This window comes from Ursus arctos, unplaced genomic scaffold (genome assembly GCF_023065955.2).
Source record: "Ursus arctos isolate Adak ecotype North America unplaced genomic scaffold, UrsArc2.0 scaffold_16, whole genome shotgun sequence".
NCBI classification, from domain to species: Eukaryota; Metazoa; Chordata; class Mammalia; order Carnivora; family Ursidae; genus Ursus; species Ursus arctos.
Genome location: NW_026622830.1, coordinates 37,757,352 through 37,771,019, shown reverse-complemented (window position 1 = coordinate 37,771,019; position 13,668 = coordinate 37,757,352). Strand labels below are relative to the sequence as shown.

Below are 13,668 nucleotides of genomic sequence, written 5' to 3'. Positions count from 1 at the left end.
ACCCCGCTCTACAGGATACATTCAAATTAGCTCACCTGTCCTACCTGATTCAAGGACTTGGTCCCCAAGACAGCCTTATCCTCACCACGGTGAGGCCATTTTGCCTTAAGACCCTGGGGGCAGGGAGGACACAGAACCAGCTGCGGGAGAGAGGACGCTCTCTACTAGAGCCCAGATGGCCCACCGTGTCAGAGGGTCTGATTTGCCTCCTTGGAGTCACTAATAACCTCTCTCCCAGTCACTTTCTTCACAATGTCAAATAGCAGTTGTCGAGACATACATTTCCTATGCTTAGAAAAAACTTAGAAATTTCTCTCTGGCCTCATTTCTGGTCTTTCCTGTTCAGGTCCCATTAAATCATGGGTAGTTCATTTTGATCAGTATCTTGAAGTCACAGGTGTCTATTTTACTACAGAAAGTCTCTACATGTAAAAAACCAAAACCAGAACCAAAAAACAGGGCTCTACTCAGACCCAGATGTGGGAATATTAGATTTAGTTAATGAGGAGTCATTGCTCTTTGTCTTTATTAATATCTTCTGTTTCACAATTAGAAAAATAATAACCAAGTACCCAGGGGCCAAGTTTATTAATCTTGCTATCTATAGTCAAATTAACAAGAAGATACCACTTTTTCTAATCCTTAAAATGAATATGATGATAATTAAAAGCCAAAAGCTTGTTCCAGTGATGGTTAATGAAAGCAAAGCAATTAGGAGAACAGACTTTCACAGCATTTAAGCGATCAAGTAATTAAGCATTTCTTCGGCAGGGTACTTCACAATCCTCTTTATTAGTTAATCCTCATTCAAATCAGTGGGAAAGATAATAATATCATTACCAGGATTTCTCTGAGTATCGAAAAAGGTTTTGTAAACATAAAGCCCTCTGGGAGAAGGAAGTGAGGTATAAATCAACCCTTGGTAAATCAATATAAAAATATGGGACATTGTTGTCCTCATCTGTCTTTAGGAAAGGACATTGGGACTAGGGTGATGTAGGTGACTTATCCTAATAACTTCACTGAGAAGCGTCTCATTCCCCAATTTATGACTTTGAATTAAGCTCAATGAGCTCTTTGACTTAAACCGTGGACGAAGACTGACTGCATCATTGGTCTGGGAATACAAAATAATGCCTGAGGAAAAACTGGGAGAGGACCTGAACTAATGTAGAAATATAAGCACTCAGCACACAAGTTGTTACGAAACTATCTCAATTTATGCTTGATTCAGAAGTACTTCAGAAATTTAACCATGAACAAAATATGTCACCCATCCCCTCTTGTCCATTCCTTCTGTGTCCTGGCTCAGGCCAGAGTTTCTACTCATGTAGGCTTGTTGTAAAGGCTTCTCAGTGGTCTCCCATTCTAGTGTTCTTCCTTTAAATCTGTGGCAGAAAAAGCCATGTCTGCCAAAGATGTTAGTCCCCAGTTCACAGAGAGGACTTTTGCTGAGATGTGTCTCCTAGTCAGAGACTACATTTCCCAGCTCCCTTTCATCCATGTGACTAGTTCTTGGCAAAGGAACAGATGTAAAAGTGAAGGCTGCCATTTCCTGGCTAAGGCAGCTAAGAAGTACATGGAGCTTCTCCTTGGTCTCTTTGCCCTTTCACTGGTTGAATGCAGAACACATAGAGGTTCTAAGGGATGGCAGAACCACCTGGTGGAAGGAGCTTGGGTCCCTCAATTACCATGTGAAAAAAATTCATCTCCAACCAGGAATACCCACGTTGAAATTTGGGGATTTACTTGTTACAGATGTTAGCATTACCTTAGTTAATACATAACCCAACTAACAAAGAACTACCAGGTTATTTTTGATAAAATACAAATCTGGTACTGTTACTCCTCCACCTCACTCTTCCCCAAACCTTGTACATACACAAAAAACACAAGCAAACAAACACAAAAATAGAAGCATCTTATTGACCTTGTAATGCCTAATGAAGTCCAGACTTCTTACTCTGGCATTCAAAACCCTCCTTGACCTAACCTACTTCCCTATCTTCTAGACTACTTTTTCTTCCCTGCTCTGCCCACCCCCCAACCAGAGACCTTGAACTAAACCCTCCTGACTTTTGGTCATATCAGCCCATTTGCTGGAATGATCTTCTCCCACAGTTTTGATCACTCTGCATTTTTCAAAGAACAGTTCCCATATTGTCTCCTCCATGAACCCTTCAATGATTTGAAAAACATCTGCATCTGCTTCTAAACTACCATGGTACTGTGCCTGCTGTTCTTTATTTATTCACTCCAATGTTTATCAAGTGTTTGTTTTGTGTCAGGAAGCACTGTGCTTCATTCTAGGGATACAGGAACAAGACAACCTTCAAAGAGCTCATAGTCTACTATGGAAGAGACATGTCCATAGCTGTAGTGAAAGCCTAAAATGGCACTGGTGCATGCTTACACATGTAAAGTGCTGTGAAAATGTGAACGAAGGAACAATGAATTCAGGTGGACGGATCAGTACTGCCAGGTCCTGTTCTAAAATGATTTTATACCATGAAGCAGAAGAAACACATGACAATTTTTTTTTAATGGAAGAAAGCATGTATATTTTAAGATAATGACTAAGAAATCTATCCTAAATTAAGACAAACGGTGGGGGGAAAATTAGCCTTTGGAGATGAGTTTCCAGCATATATAGTTAGACCTACCAGATAACACATTTTTGGGATCCTACAGAGAAAACAAAACCACATCCACTGAATAAATTATAAATAGACCTGTCACACATAAAAGTAATTATGGCACAAAGCATTTCCATTTCTTATTTGTCTGGTCTGACCGCTTATGAAGTGTTAGAGCTGAAGCTTTAAACACCAGAATAGAATTATTTTATGGAAAGGACAAGTTCGGGTTAGATATTTAAAATGGCCCTCTCAGATATATGACAGGACAAAACACACAGCTCTTGGAAATGGCCATGACTTCTTTTGAAATAAATGCCTTATCACCTAATAATCAGAAGTGCGCAAAACAAAAAACTGTATGTGGATAGCTTTACTTATTACAGAAAAAAACCTACAAATAAACAAACTGCTCCCAAATAGAAGGCATGTTCTATAAACCGTCCTGTGGTGGGGTACCATCACACCAGGTATTCTATGGCCCGTGGTTAAGTGAGCAGGCTAGAAGGAGACTATCTGGATTTGAATCTCAGCTCTGCCACTCACAAGTCCCATGAATTTAGGTAAGTGACTTAACCTCTCTGCGGCTCAGTGTCTTCATCTTTACAGTGGAGTTAATATCATCTGCTCTATATAATTGTCATGAGGTTTAAATAAATGACAGTGGTGACTAGCACACAGAATTATTTAATAATGGATTTGGCATTATTATGAAATACTATGCAACTATTAAATATAAAAATATTATAGACTGAAGGAATATCTTAGGACATGGTATGTTGTTTGAAATATATTGTTACGTATAGAAAGCAAAAGACAAAATATTATGCAAAGTGGAAAATTCCTAAGTTAAAAGTATGTGTCTATGTGAATATATATAAAAATGCTGGAATGCTGGAAGGTTGTGTATAAAATATGATCAGTACTTATCTCTGTAGAGTGAAATTGTAGGTGGCTTTTAATATTTGTTCAGCTCTATGTTTTCAAAGTTTTCTCCAATTAGAATATGGCATATTTATAGTAAGAAAACAAGACTAAATTATTCAAAAAATGACCTCTGTCCCCATATAAGAAGTTTTGGATACACCCAAAGATTCAGGACTGGAAAACTCCTGCAACATGTAATTGAACAATTTTCATAAACCATAGAATTGCTGGAGAATTCTGTATTTTTGAATTATAAGAAGCTATTGTGAACATTGGGTAGGACTTTGACACACCTGATATTTTAGTTGGAAACACATTATTTAAGAAGAGTCTGCAGATCTGTTTACATCATCTCCTCAGTTGGTGAATTTAAAGCACAATAAGCTCAAACGTACCACAGGAAAGTTAAACGTAAGTAGACTGGGTGTGCGATGGACTTATTTGATGACCCTTGGCCATCATCAAAACACTTTTGAAAGGAAATTTTTTGTTTGAAAGACTTGGAATTTTTTCCTAAGTAAGGATCAAAGAACAAGGAGTCTTTTCTAGAGCCTACTAATAAAATTTCTTTTATATGGGTTGCCCTAATTAGCCAGTGGGTTCAGGAATTTCTCTGGGAATTTTAAAGAACGACTTTCATGTCCAGCCCCACCCCCACTGAGAATTGTGGGGCTCCCCCGGAGCAAGGAGTGAGCTCATCCCACTTTAATGGTACTTCTTGCTAGTCTTTATTATAAACTAAGCAACTGAATTGTGATGCTTGTGCCTCAAGAAATAAATTAATAACTGTTGCCTGCTTCAGATAAGAATGAATGCCTGAGATATTGACAAAGGCTGCTGTTCCCTGAATGCCCTATTAAAGTCAATATGCCTTTCACGTGTGGGGGTAACATAGCCGTTATAATCTGCAGGGCGCTTTCAAATGAACACCCACTGAATTTGTTGGAGTTAGAGACACAAATTAGAGTTTTTATAGCATCCATTTTCTCTGTTGCCAGGAAGATTTGTTCAGAACAGTCTCCTGCATTTTAAGTTTTTAAGCAAGAACATTCCTCTTTCTCCAACAAATCAATTTATGGGACCACAAAGCTTTGGAAAAAATTTAAGAAATGACAAGCAGAACACAGCGGAGAGGGAATACCGCCCAAAAAGAGGGTTTAGCCGGGGGCACAGGGATTCACAACTATTGCACTCTGTGCAGTGGGGGTTTGGGAGATGGAGAAGAAAGACAGAGACAGGATAAGCACAGTTAGCGAAAAATCTCTCTTCTTACCCATTGGAAAATAATCCAAAGGCAGCCAGCTAAGTACAATTCTGGGACTGGCCCAAGGCACTTCAACCTTTAAAAGCAACTCTACTTAGCCTTTCCATTAACTTTGTTTGGGAAAACAAGCAAAAATAGAGCAAACAAAAACAAGCCGTAAGTAGGTGAAAATTAAAAACATTTTTTTTATCTGCCATGGAGTAATTTAGTCGGGGAAAAGGGTCCTAGAACTACAGTATGTCCTTTGAGGAATCAAATTCCAGCCGAGACCTACATAGTTTATTCATTCATTCTGTAAGTATTATCAGAGACTAGCTATGTACTCGGCACTTCAATAAGCACTGGGAATTGAGGGGCTAACAGGTTGTCCAGGTCCTTGAGGACAAGGGCAAATGAAGAAACAAATTCTGGAACTTCAGGTCTGATAAGTACTATGAAGAAAACTAGGAATTTTACCTGCTTGTTAGTATCTGTATTGTCATTTTTGGGGGGAGCTCTACTGTTCGTATCTAGCGTTCTCCTGCTCCTTTAACAGGAATCATATCTAAGGTCTGGTCGTGTAACAAATCACCACAAATGTAGTGTCTTAAGACAACTCACCTTTAGTATCTCAGTTTCCGTGGGTCAAAAGTCTGGGTGCGCTCGACCTGTCCTCTGCGTAGGGCCTCACGGGCTGAAATCAATGCGTTCTTTCCTGGGAGCTTTGGGAAAGAGTCACTTCCAGGCTCCCTCGGGTTGTTGGGCATATTCAGTTTCCTGTGCTTGTAGAACGGAGGGTCCCATTGCCTTGCTGGCTGCCCGCATCCCTTCTCATTCTTTCCTCGTGGCCCCTCCAGCCATGGCGAGTGGAGCCCTTCCCAAGTCTTCTGCCATATCTGAATTTCTCTTCTGCCCTCAGCTGTGAGAAAACCATGTTTAAGGGCTCATGGGATTCTATGGAGTCTGAGCAGGTAATCCAGGATTACTTCTCTTAAGGTCTGTAACTTAAATGACATTTCAAAGTCCCCTTTGCCATGTAACACAACATATTCACAGGTTCCAAGGATTAGGGCATGAATATCTTGGTTGGGATGGAGGGGGCCTACCAAAGATAAATAATGATATTTCAAGCAATGACTTCCGTTGAATTACCCCTAAAGAATCTGCACCTGATGAGTAGGGGCTGTTCTTCTATTTCTAGGACATTCACCTGGCCAGGAGATTGTATGATATGGCTGCTCAAACGAGCTCGGATGCTCACATACCTGTTTTCTTTGCCCTCATGAAACTGGAAACCGTGCATTTGCTCCGAGATATTCTGTTTTTTAATGTAAGTTTGTCTCCAGTAGGTCCCAAATCTCTGAAAACAACAATGAACAACTTTCAATGGTGGGATGGGAGGAAATGATGGTTCTGGATGGAGTGGGAGGCTTGGATTTTTTTTGACAGAATGTCTCTCCCAGCAGTTTACAATGAGATGGAAATGGATGAAATTGGACAACACCCTTGGACCATACTGGGATTTATTTGTCATTGGCCTAATTGTTGCTGTGCTGATCTTCTTGCTTAGAAATCGCTACGGGTAGGATCTGGACCATAGGAAAACCTGCCCATGGAACAGTTTACTTCAAGTTATCCTCGCTAAATAAAGAATTTCCTCGTCAAACTCAAGAGTCTGCTGCAGATTTCCCACACAGGCCTGTGATGGAAAATGGACAAAGCTTGGGACCTGTCTTCAGAAACCATTTCAGACTTCCTGTTTAGTTGGGGTGACCGCTTGTGGCTGAGTGAGGTGCTGGAGACTGGTCGCCAGAGGTTTCCTTATAAACTTGTTGTCTTGGTAATCTAGTCCCTAGTTAGGATAAATGCCACCCATTTTCATCTTGTTATAACAGCCTTTCCCCTCTCAAGAGGACAAATGGGTTTCTTGGCTCCTATACACATACAGAAGCAGGGAGGAGGGGGAGTTTTGGGAGGGCAGGAACATAGATCCCTCAGAATCTGATGAAGACACAAATTTACAGGTAGACCCTTCATCTTGCAGGAATGATCCTGTGAACCACATCGTAGCTCTGATGAGCAAAATTTCCTTGTGGCATGCTGTGCTGGGGGACTGACTCACACTCATCACTGGGGGACCTTCTATCAAAGCTCCCTTAGCACTTGTGGAGTGAACAATGCTACCTGGGGCTGTCCAGCATTGTACCCCTCTCTGCCATCCCTCACTGGAACCCGGTTCTCTCTGGGGAATCCCCTCTGAAGTACCCATAGAGGGAGAGGACAGAGTGGAAGATTTTGGTACCCTGTCTCCCATGGCAGGGAGAGCAAGGACCTGGGGCTGGGGGTAGGGTGGCCAAGGAGAGAGCAGGAGGCCCAGGACTCCTGTCAAAGGCCAGGCTTGAATCTCAGCTCCATAGCTCTTTAGCTATTTGACATCTCTGAGCCTCAGTCTCCTGATCTGCAAAATGGGAAGATCTCAGCAAGCTGGTACAAGGATTAATGGGATAATGTATGTAAAGGAACTATCACAGGGTCTGGTGCTCTAGAATGAACTCCACGAATGGTAACTTCTAATACTCTTTAAAAGCTCATGGAAAATTGACTGGAATATGGGGATAGCTGAGTTGATAACAATCTGTGTGGCTTCAGTGCCCTGCAGTTAGTTCTCCAGCCAAAATCCTGGCTGTTTTGGTAGGAAAAAATCATGCTTACCTACTTGAAAATCCAACCCAGGGACAGGAAAAGAGTTATTAATAATATCCATTGTAATCAGAAAGTAGAATGAAATGGTGAGAGAGCACTGAATTAAATAGCAAACAACTTGGATTTGAGGTGCAGCTCTGTCCCTTACTAGCTTTATGTATGACTTTGGGCACAATTTCTCTAAACCTCAGTTTTTTCCCCCATTGAATGGGATTAATTCCTACCTCACTGGAGAATTGTGAGGTTTAACGTAAGCTTAACTTCAAAAATGCTTTATAAACATTGCATGTACAAATACTAGCCATAGTCATTTATTTGACCATGAACTAATCCACCCCTTTCTGAGGTCCAAGTGTTGAGAATTTCCTGGACAGAATCCCTCACTTACTAGAGAGTTCCACTTCTTTTTTTTTTCTTTTCAAATTTTTAATTTAAATTCTAGTTAACTGCAGTGCAATACTGTTTCAGGAGTAGAATTCGGTGATTCATCACTTAAATATAACACCTAGTGCTCATCACAACAAGTGTCCTCCTTAATACCCATCACCCATGTAGCCCATCCCGCACCCACCTCCCTCCATCAACCCTCAGTTCTCTCTTGTTAAGAGTCTCTTCACGATTTGTTTCCCTCTCTCTTTCCTTCTTCCCATATGTTCATCTGTTTTGTTTCCTAAATTCCACATGAGTGAAATCATATGGTATTTGTCTTTCTCTGACTTATTCGCTTAGCATAATACCCTCTAGCTCCATCCATGTCATCACGAATAGCAATATTTCATTCTTTTTGATGGCTGAGTAATATTCCATTGTAGATAGATAGATAGATAGATAGATAGATAGATAGATAGATGATAGATAGTCTTAATCCATTCATCAGTAGATGGACATCAGGGCTTTTTCCATAGTTTGGCTATTGTGAATACAGAGTTCCACTTCTGAAGGAACTTTTGTTTACAAACATGCAAAGAAGGAGCGGGCATCCAAACCTCCGGTCAGGGCCTAATAGGCCAGCAGTGAATTCTATCCCACAGGTGTCTGCACTGCGAGCAGGTCAGAGACAGGGATAAGGGCGAAGAGAGGAGTGTGGAAGGCAAACAGGAGAGTCTTGGCTCAAAGTCTGGGCGAAGATTGAGCTGCTTAGAGGTAAAGCTTGTCAAAAGAGCTGCAGGCAGGGAACAAAGGGCGACTCTTTGTGGCTTGCTGAGTAGAGTGGAGCACGGTCAGAAACACAGGAGCAAGGGCAGTGTGAACCCACCAATTTCCCATTTCAGCTAATTGTGCCAAGTAAATGTGGCAAAGCCGTTGAAGCATGAGCCGCTTAGGGTGTTTGTATGTTTCAAACACACAATTCTGGGAGTCCATTTCTGGGCTTCCTCTGTCCATTTCTGGGCCTCCTATCTGGAGCTGCTGCAGAAGCCGCCGGTGCCCGGATGGGACCCTGCCGCCCGGGTGCAGCTGCCTGACGACTGGCCAGGGGCGCCGGAGCCTCCCGCTTGTCCGCCTCGTCTACTTTCTGGTTATGACAATCCCACCTCCTCCACCGGCAACCAGAGCCCCTGTTCCTTGTGCTTCTGATAGCTTTAAACAAAAACTGATAGCCGGGAGACAACAAGGAAGTTTTTTTGTTTTGTTTTGTTTTTTTAATCCAGTCTTCTTGGTAACTCCCTTTTTCCTCTACATTTCCTTCCCTGGTTCTTTATTAAAGCAGAGTAAGGATTCAAGTCAATAAATTTTTTTAAAAGTCAAGTAAATTTTTTTTTTTTTCCTAGAGCAAGGGTCCAGAGTCATTTTATGAGAAGCACATTTTTGGAATTCTGTGCTTTTCCCTGATATCTTAAGTGGTGGGTTTTAACAGCCATGGCCGTGAGGGACTGGGAAAAAGCGAGAAAAGAATCAAGTCCCATAGGAAGCAGAGGTAGGTGGTCCGGCTTGCTGCAGCCCTTCTCTGGGAATCCCAGAAAGCACAGAGGAGAGGGTGCGGGGAGGCCGAGAAGAGGAAAGAAGAACTCTGTGGAACGCCTGCTATGTACCACTCTTCTGTTTTTCTCATTCTGTCTTCATGATGAAGCTGGAGGTAGATATAACTACCTCTGCCTCCCACAGGAGAAAACTGAGGCTAGGAGAAGCTATGTAACTTGTTAAGATCACACAATAATGTGTTCACATAGTAATAAATAATGAAGCAGAATTTGAGTCCAGATCTGACTCCAAAATACTTTCTTTCCTCCATATTACTGTTCCAGTTGTTTCTTGCTGTTTAACAAACTACTCAAACCTCAGTGGCTTAAAACAACCATCATTGTATCTCAGGCATTGTAGGGAGGTAGTGGCTGTGTGATTCTTCTGTTCCACATGGCATTGACAGAGGTCACTTGTTGGTGCCCAGCTGGTGGACAGGCTCTCCTAGGGAGTCCAAGATAGTTTTACATCCCTGGCACCTTGGCAAGGTGGCTGAAGGCCAGACTTAGCTGTGAGGGGTGACCAGAGTGCCTGTATGTCAAGATCTCTTCAGCATGATGGACAGGGTCATGCAACCCAGACAGAAACTGCAGGTTTCCTAAGACCAAGCCTCAGAAAATCCCAGAATATCGCTTCTGCCACATTCCATTGGCCAAGCATTAGACTCCATCTCTCAATGGGAGTAGCAACAAAGAATTTGTAGCCATATTTAACCTACTACAAATAGATGATCCAAAAACCTACCAAGGGGGGAAAAACACCTACCAAGGGTTGTGTAAATTCACTGAGACGCTGAGCTACTTATCTTGGAAGACAGGACTGTCTGTGAGGTGGGATTCTTCTTCCACTGTGTAGGCATGCCCCCGCGATGATCTTACTCTTCAGAACAGTGTAACCATTAGCAAGGATACTTAAAAGCAGAATCACAGTATTCTGATACTAACTGATCAATCAGTTCTGTCTCAAAAAGAAATGCAAGTGCAAGCAAAGTACATGCATTGGCAAATGTAAGGAGTATGTGGAAAGGACTGAACGCAGCAAGTCGGCTGTGGCCAGGCTGCTTCAGCCTGGAACCCCCGAGTGAGGAGGAAGGGAGCATGGGAAGTGGTCAGTTTTGGCTGTTTCCTCCCCTATCCCCAGCCTCCGTGCTTCTGGTTCCTCCATGGTAGAGGGAGTAGGGGTAGCAAGAGGTGTGGCTTAAGGACCAGGACAGATTATGCTAAACCTTCCCAGAAGTCATCCTGCAAAAAGTACTCGCTGAGCATGGAAGTTCACCATGTCAGTTCCCATGGAGCACTTTTGTGGCTTTCTTGAGGATTCCACTGCTGGGAACCTTTTTTGTTTGGGGTATCCTGAAAGCAAAGCCCGAGACAAGGATTTGTATCTAGACAATTCAATTGGAAGGTGATCCTAGGACTCAGAGTGAGGGAGTGAAAAGGATGAAAAGTCATTTAAAAAGGTGTATTGTTGAGGTTACTGCTGTGGGCAATGGGGGTCCTACTAAGATCTGAAAAGTTTACAAAACATCTCCCAGAATTGTGTGTTTGAAAGATGAGAGGCTGGGGCTCTTGCCCATCAGCTACCACCTCCATCATCTGAGATGGCTCCGGGCTCCAATAACTACCCCTCATCCCTTCCAGGCTATTTCTCAGAGGCTTTGGGGAAGTCTCTGAGAGAGAACAAAGACCTGTGCCTTCTCTCAACATTGGGCACAGCTAGCAGGAGTCTGAGGTTGCCGGACAAGGCCCTCCACAGCTGTACCTGAAATCAGAGCAGACCCGGGAAAGCATCTGCTGCATGAGTGAGGCCTCCTGAGCCTGAAAGCCCTGCTCGTCCATCAGTCCCTCCAACAAACTCTCTGGTGGGACTCCCTACCTCTGGTAGGCTGAATACTGGCCCCTCAAGGATATCCACATCCTAATCCCCGGAACCTATAAATGTTACCTTCTATGTCAAAAATAAAACAAAACTTTGCAGAAGTGATTACATTATGGATTGTTGAGATGGGGAGATTACCCTTGATTATCCAGGAAGACTGAAAAATCCAATCACAAGTATCCTTATAAGAGAGAGGCAGAGGGAGACTTGACACAGACTGAAGAGGAGGAGGCAATGTGACCACAGAGATCAGAGTGATGTGGCCACAAGCCAAGGAATGCCAGCAGCCACCAGAAGCTGGAAGAGGCAAGGGATGGATTCTCCCCTAGAGCATTTGGAGGGAATGTGGTCTGGCCAACACCTTGATTTCAGACTTCTGACCTCCAGAACTGTGAAGGAATGAATACCTGTCATTTTAAGCCATCAATCTTGTGGTGATATCTTTACAGTAGTTCTAGGAAACTAATGCAGTACCCTCTCTCCAGGTAGCTCTAGGCTGGCTCCCATCCTGTGTCCTTTATCTGGTCCCTGAGGACACACATTCTTGCCCCTGCTCTTGGTGGAAGTGCAGCCAGCTCTAAGGATAGCCCTTTAGAGGAGGATATGTAAAAGCTGAATCATGATATTTGATACTAGCTCATGAATAGTCTCTGTATCAAAAGGAAATGCAGGTGCGACAAAGTAAATAGATTGACAAATACAAGGAGTATGTTGAAAGACCTGAATGCCGTAAGTACATTGTGACCTGCCTGCTTCAGCCTGGGACTCCTGAGTGAAGAGGAAGGGAATGTTCCTCTTACTCTGTTGGTCTCATTCTCTCTCTCCCCTCAAGCAGGTAGCCACGGCCTCTCCCCACTAGGCATCTGTCACACTCCAGTTTACTATTTCCTACACTCCAGGCACTGCAGATCAAGTTCTCCAAGTAGCTTTCTTTGAGCCTCTCTCCTTTGGTTACAGTTGATGGCAGAGCTCCCTCTGTCCCTCCCCCTTGGGAAATACAACAGCAATCAGAAAACTCCCTGCAAGAAAAAGTTGCCTCCACCATCCTACTTCAGGCCTCAAATACCCCAGCCCCCACCTCTCCACCACTTCGTAAATCCATGGAGGACATCCAGTCCTTCAGTTTAGACAATCAGCTCCTTTTGTCAGTTCTGAGCCTATGAGCCTCAACACAAATCTAGGCACCAGTCCTGTTTTATCACCCAGAAATCCCCATCTGACAATGTCATTACTAGAAGTGGCTCTGAGCCGGGAGCAAACAAATAGCCCCAGCTCTAACTGTGCAGGAACTACTGCTGTGAGCCCATCAAGTCACCTACCAGGCAGGCCTTGCCAGCTTCTTTCTCAGAAAAGTACAAAGGTTAGATGAGCCCACAATTCCAAAGCCATGAAACCGTCAGTGGGGTACACATATGCGGCTTCAGAGCTAAGATGGACCCCCTACCTCTGGCAGGTTAGAAAAGGGTTCTTCAGTTTGTAACGGGTTCATAAAAACAGGCTTTGCCAACTGTATACCACAGCCACAACACCTGAGGCATCAGAAAAGAAATCTAATTTTTTAAAAAATAAATGTCATCATTACAAAAAGAAAAAAGGAAAATGCAGGAGCAGTGGGGACATAAATCTTGGATTTCACATTAAATTTTACTCCATGTGGGGCTACAGGTTTTCCTACCATTTCTGTCTTCCCTTCATTCCTTACTCTGCCAGAATGAATTCTTTCCCCCATGGAGTATTTTGCTTGTATATGATTAATATGGAAAACCTATTTACCTCCTCTAAGATGTATCCTTTTCATAAGAAAAGGTACCAACCCATAGCAACAGTAAATGGGCCATTGTAACAATAGCTTGTTATTAACAGGAAAACATAAAGCTAAAAATAGTGATTCCACTAGAGCTAACTTGAGGAAAACAGTCATGTGCTGAATATACATTTCCAGAGGCACAATGTACCTAAAGTGTTTATAGTTCCCCAAACCCCAAAAGCTTCTCTTCTCGGGGTCTTCTGGGAAAACCCAAACTGAAATAATCTGTTGAAGAAGGAATGGTCACATCTTCCGGATAAGAATATCTTGGCTCAGAGAACAGATCAGCAACTTGCCCAAGGTCACGCTGCCAGTTAGTGGAAAGGTTAAGGATTCAAACTCAGAGCTAACCCCAAAGCCAGTGCTCTTTCTTCCATTCTATCCACACCCCCATCACGTTATCTTATTATCTTATTGTCTAAATATAGCTTTTAATGTGACATCTATTATTTTTCATTTTTCCCATTAAAAATATTAAAGTGAACTAAAGTTAAAATTTACGTAAGCTTCTTTAG

The 13,668-nt window shown here is 42.7% G+C and overlaps 1 protein-coding gene across 3 annotated transcripts in view; it reads left to right on the top strand.

The window, feature by feature from the left end:
* SEL1L2 (SEL1L2 adaptor subunit of ERAD E3 ubiquitin ligase) overlaps positions 1–6,392 on the top strand; it is a 59,342-nt gene extending 52,950 nt beyond the window's left edge. For 2 of the 3 annotated variants that reach the window (XM_044385675.3, XM_026502892.4), the window contains 2 exons: positions 6,008–6,136; positions 6,273–6,392. In XM_044385675.3, coding sequence (XP_044241610.1) covers positions 6,008–6,136; positions 6,273–6,392 — 249 coding nt within the window. Of the gene's footprint in view, positions 1–6,007; positions 6,137–6,269 lie in introns of all 3 variants that reach the window. The other variant, XM_044385674.3, reaches the window with a different exon arrangement.
* The last annotated feature ends 7,276 nt before the right edge of the window (positions 6,393–13,668 follow it).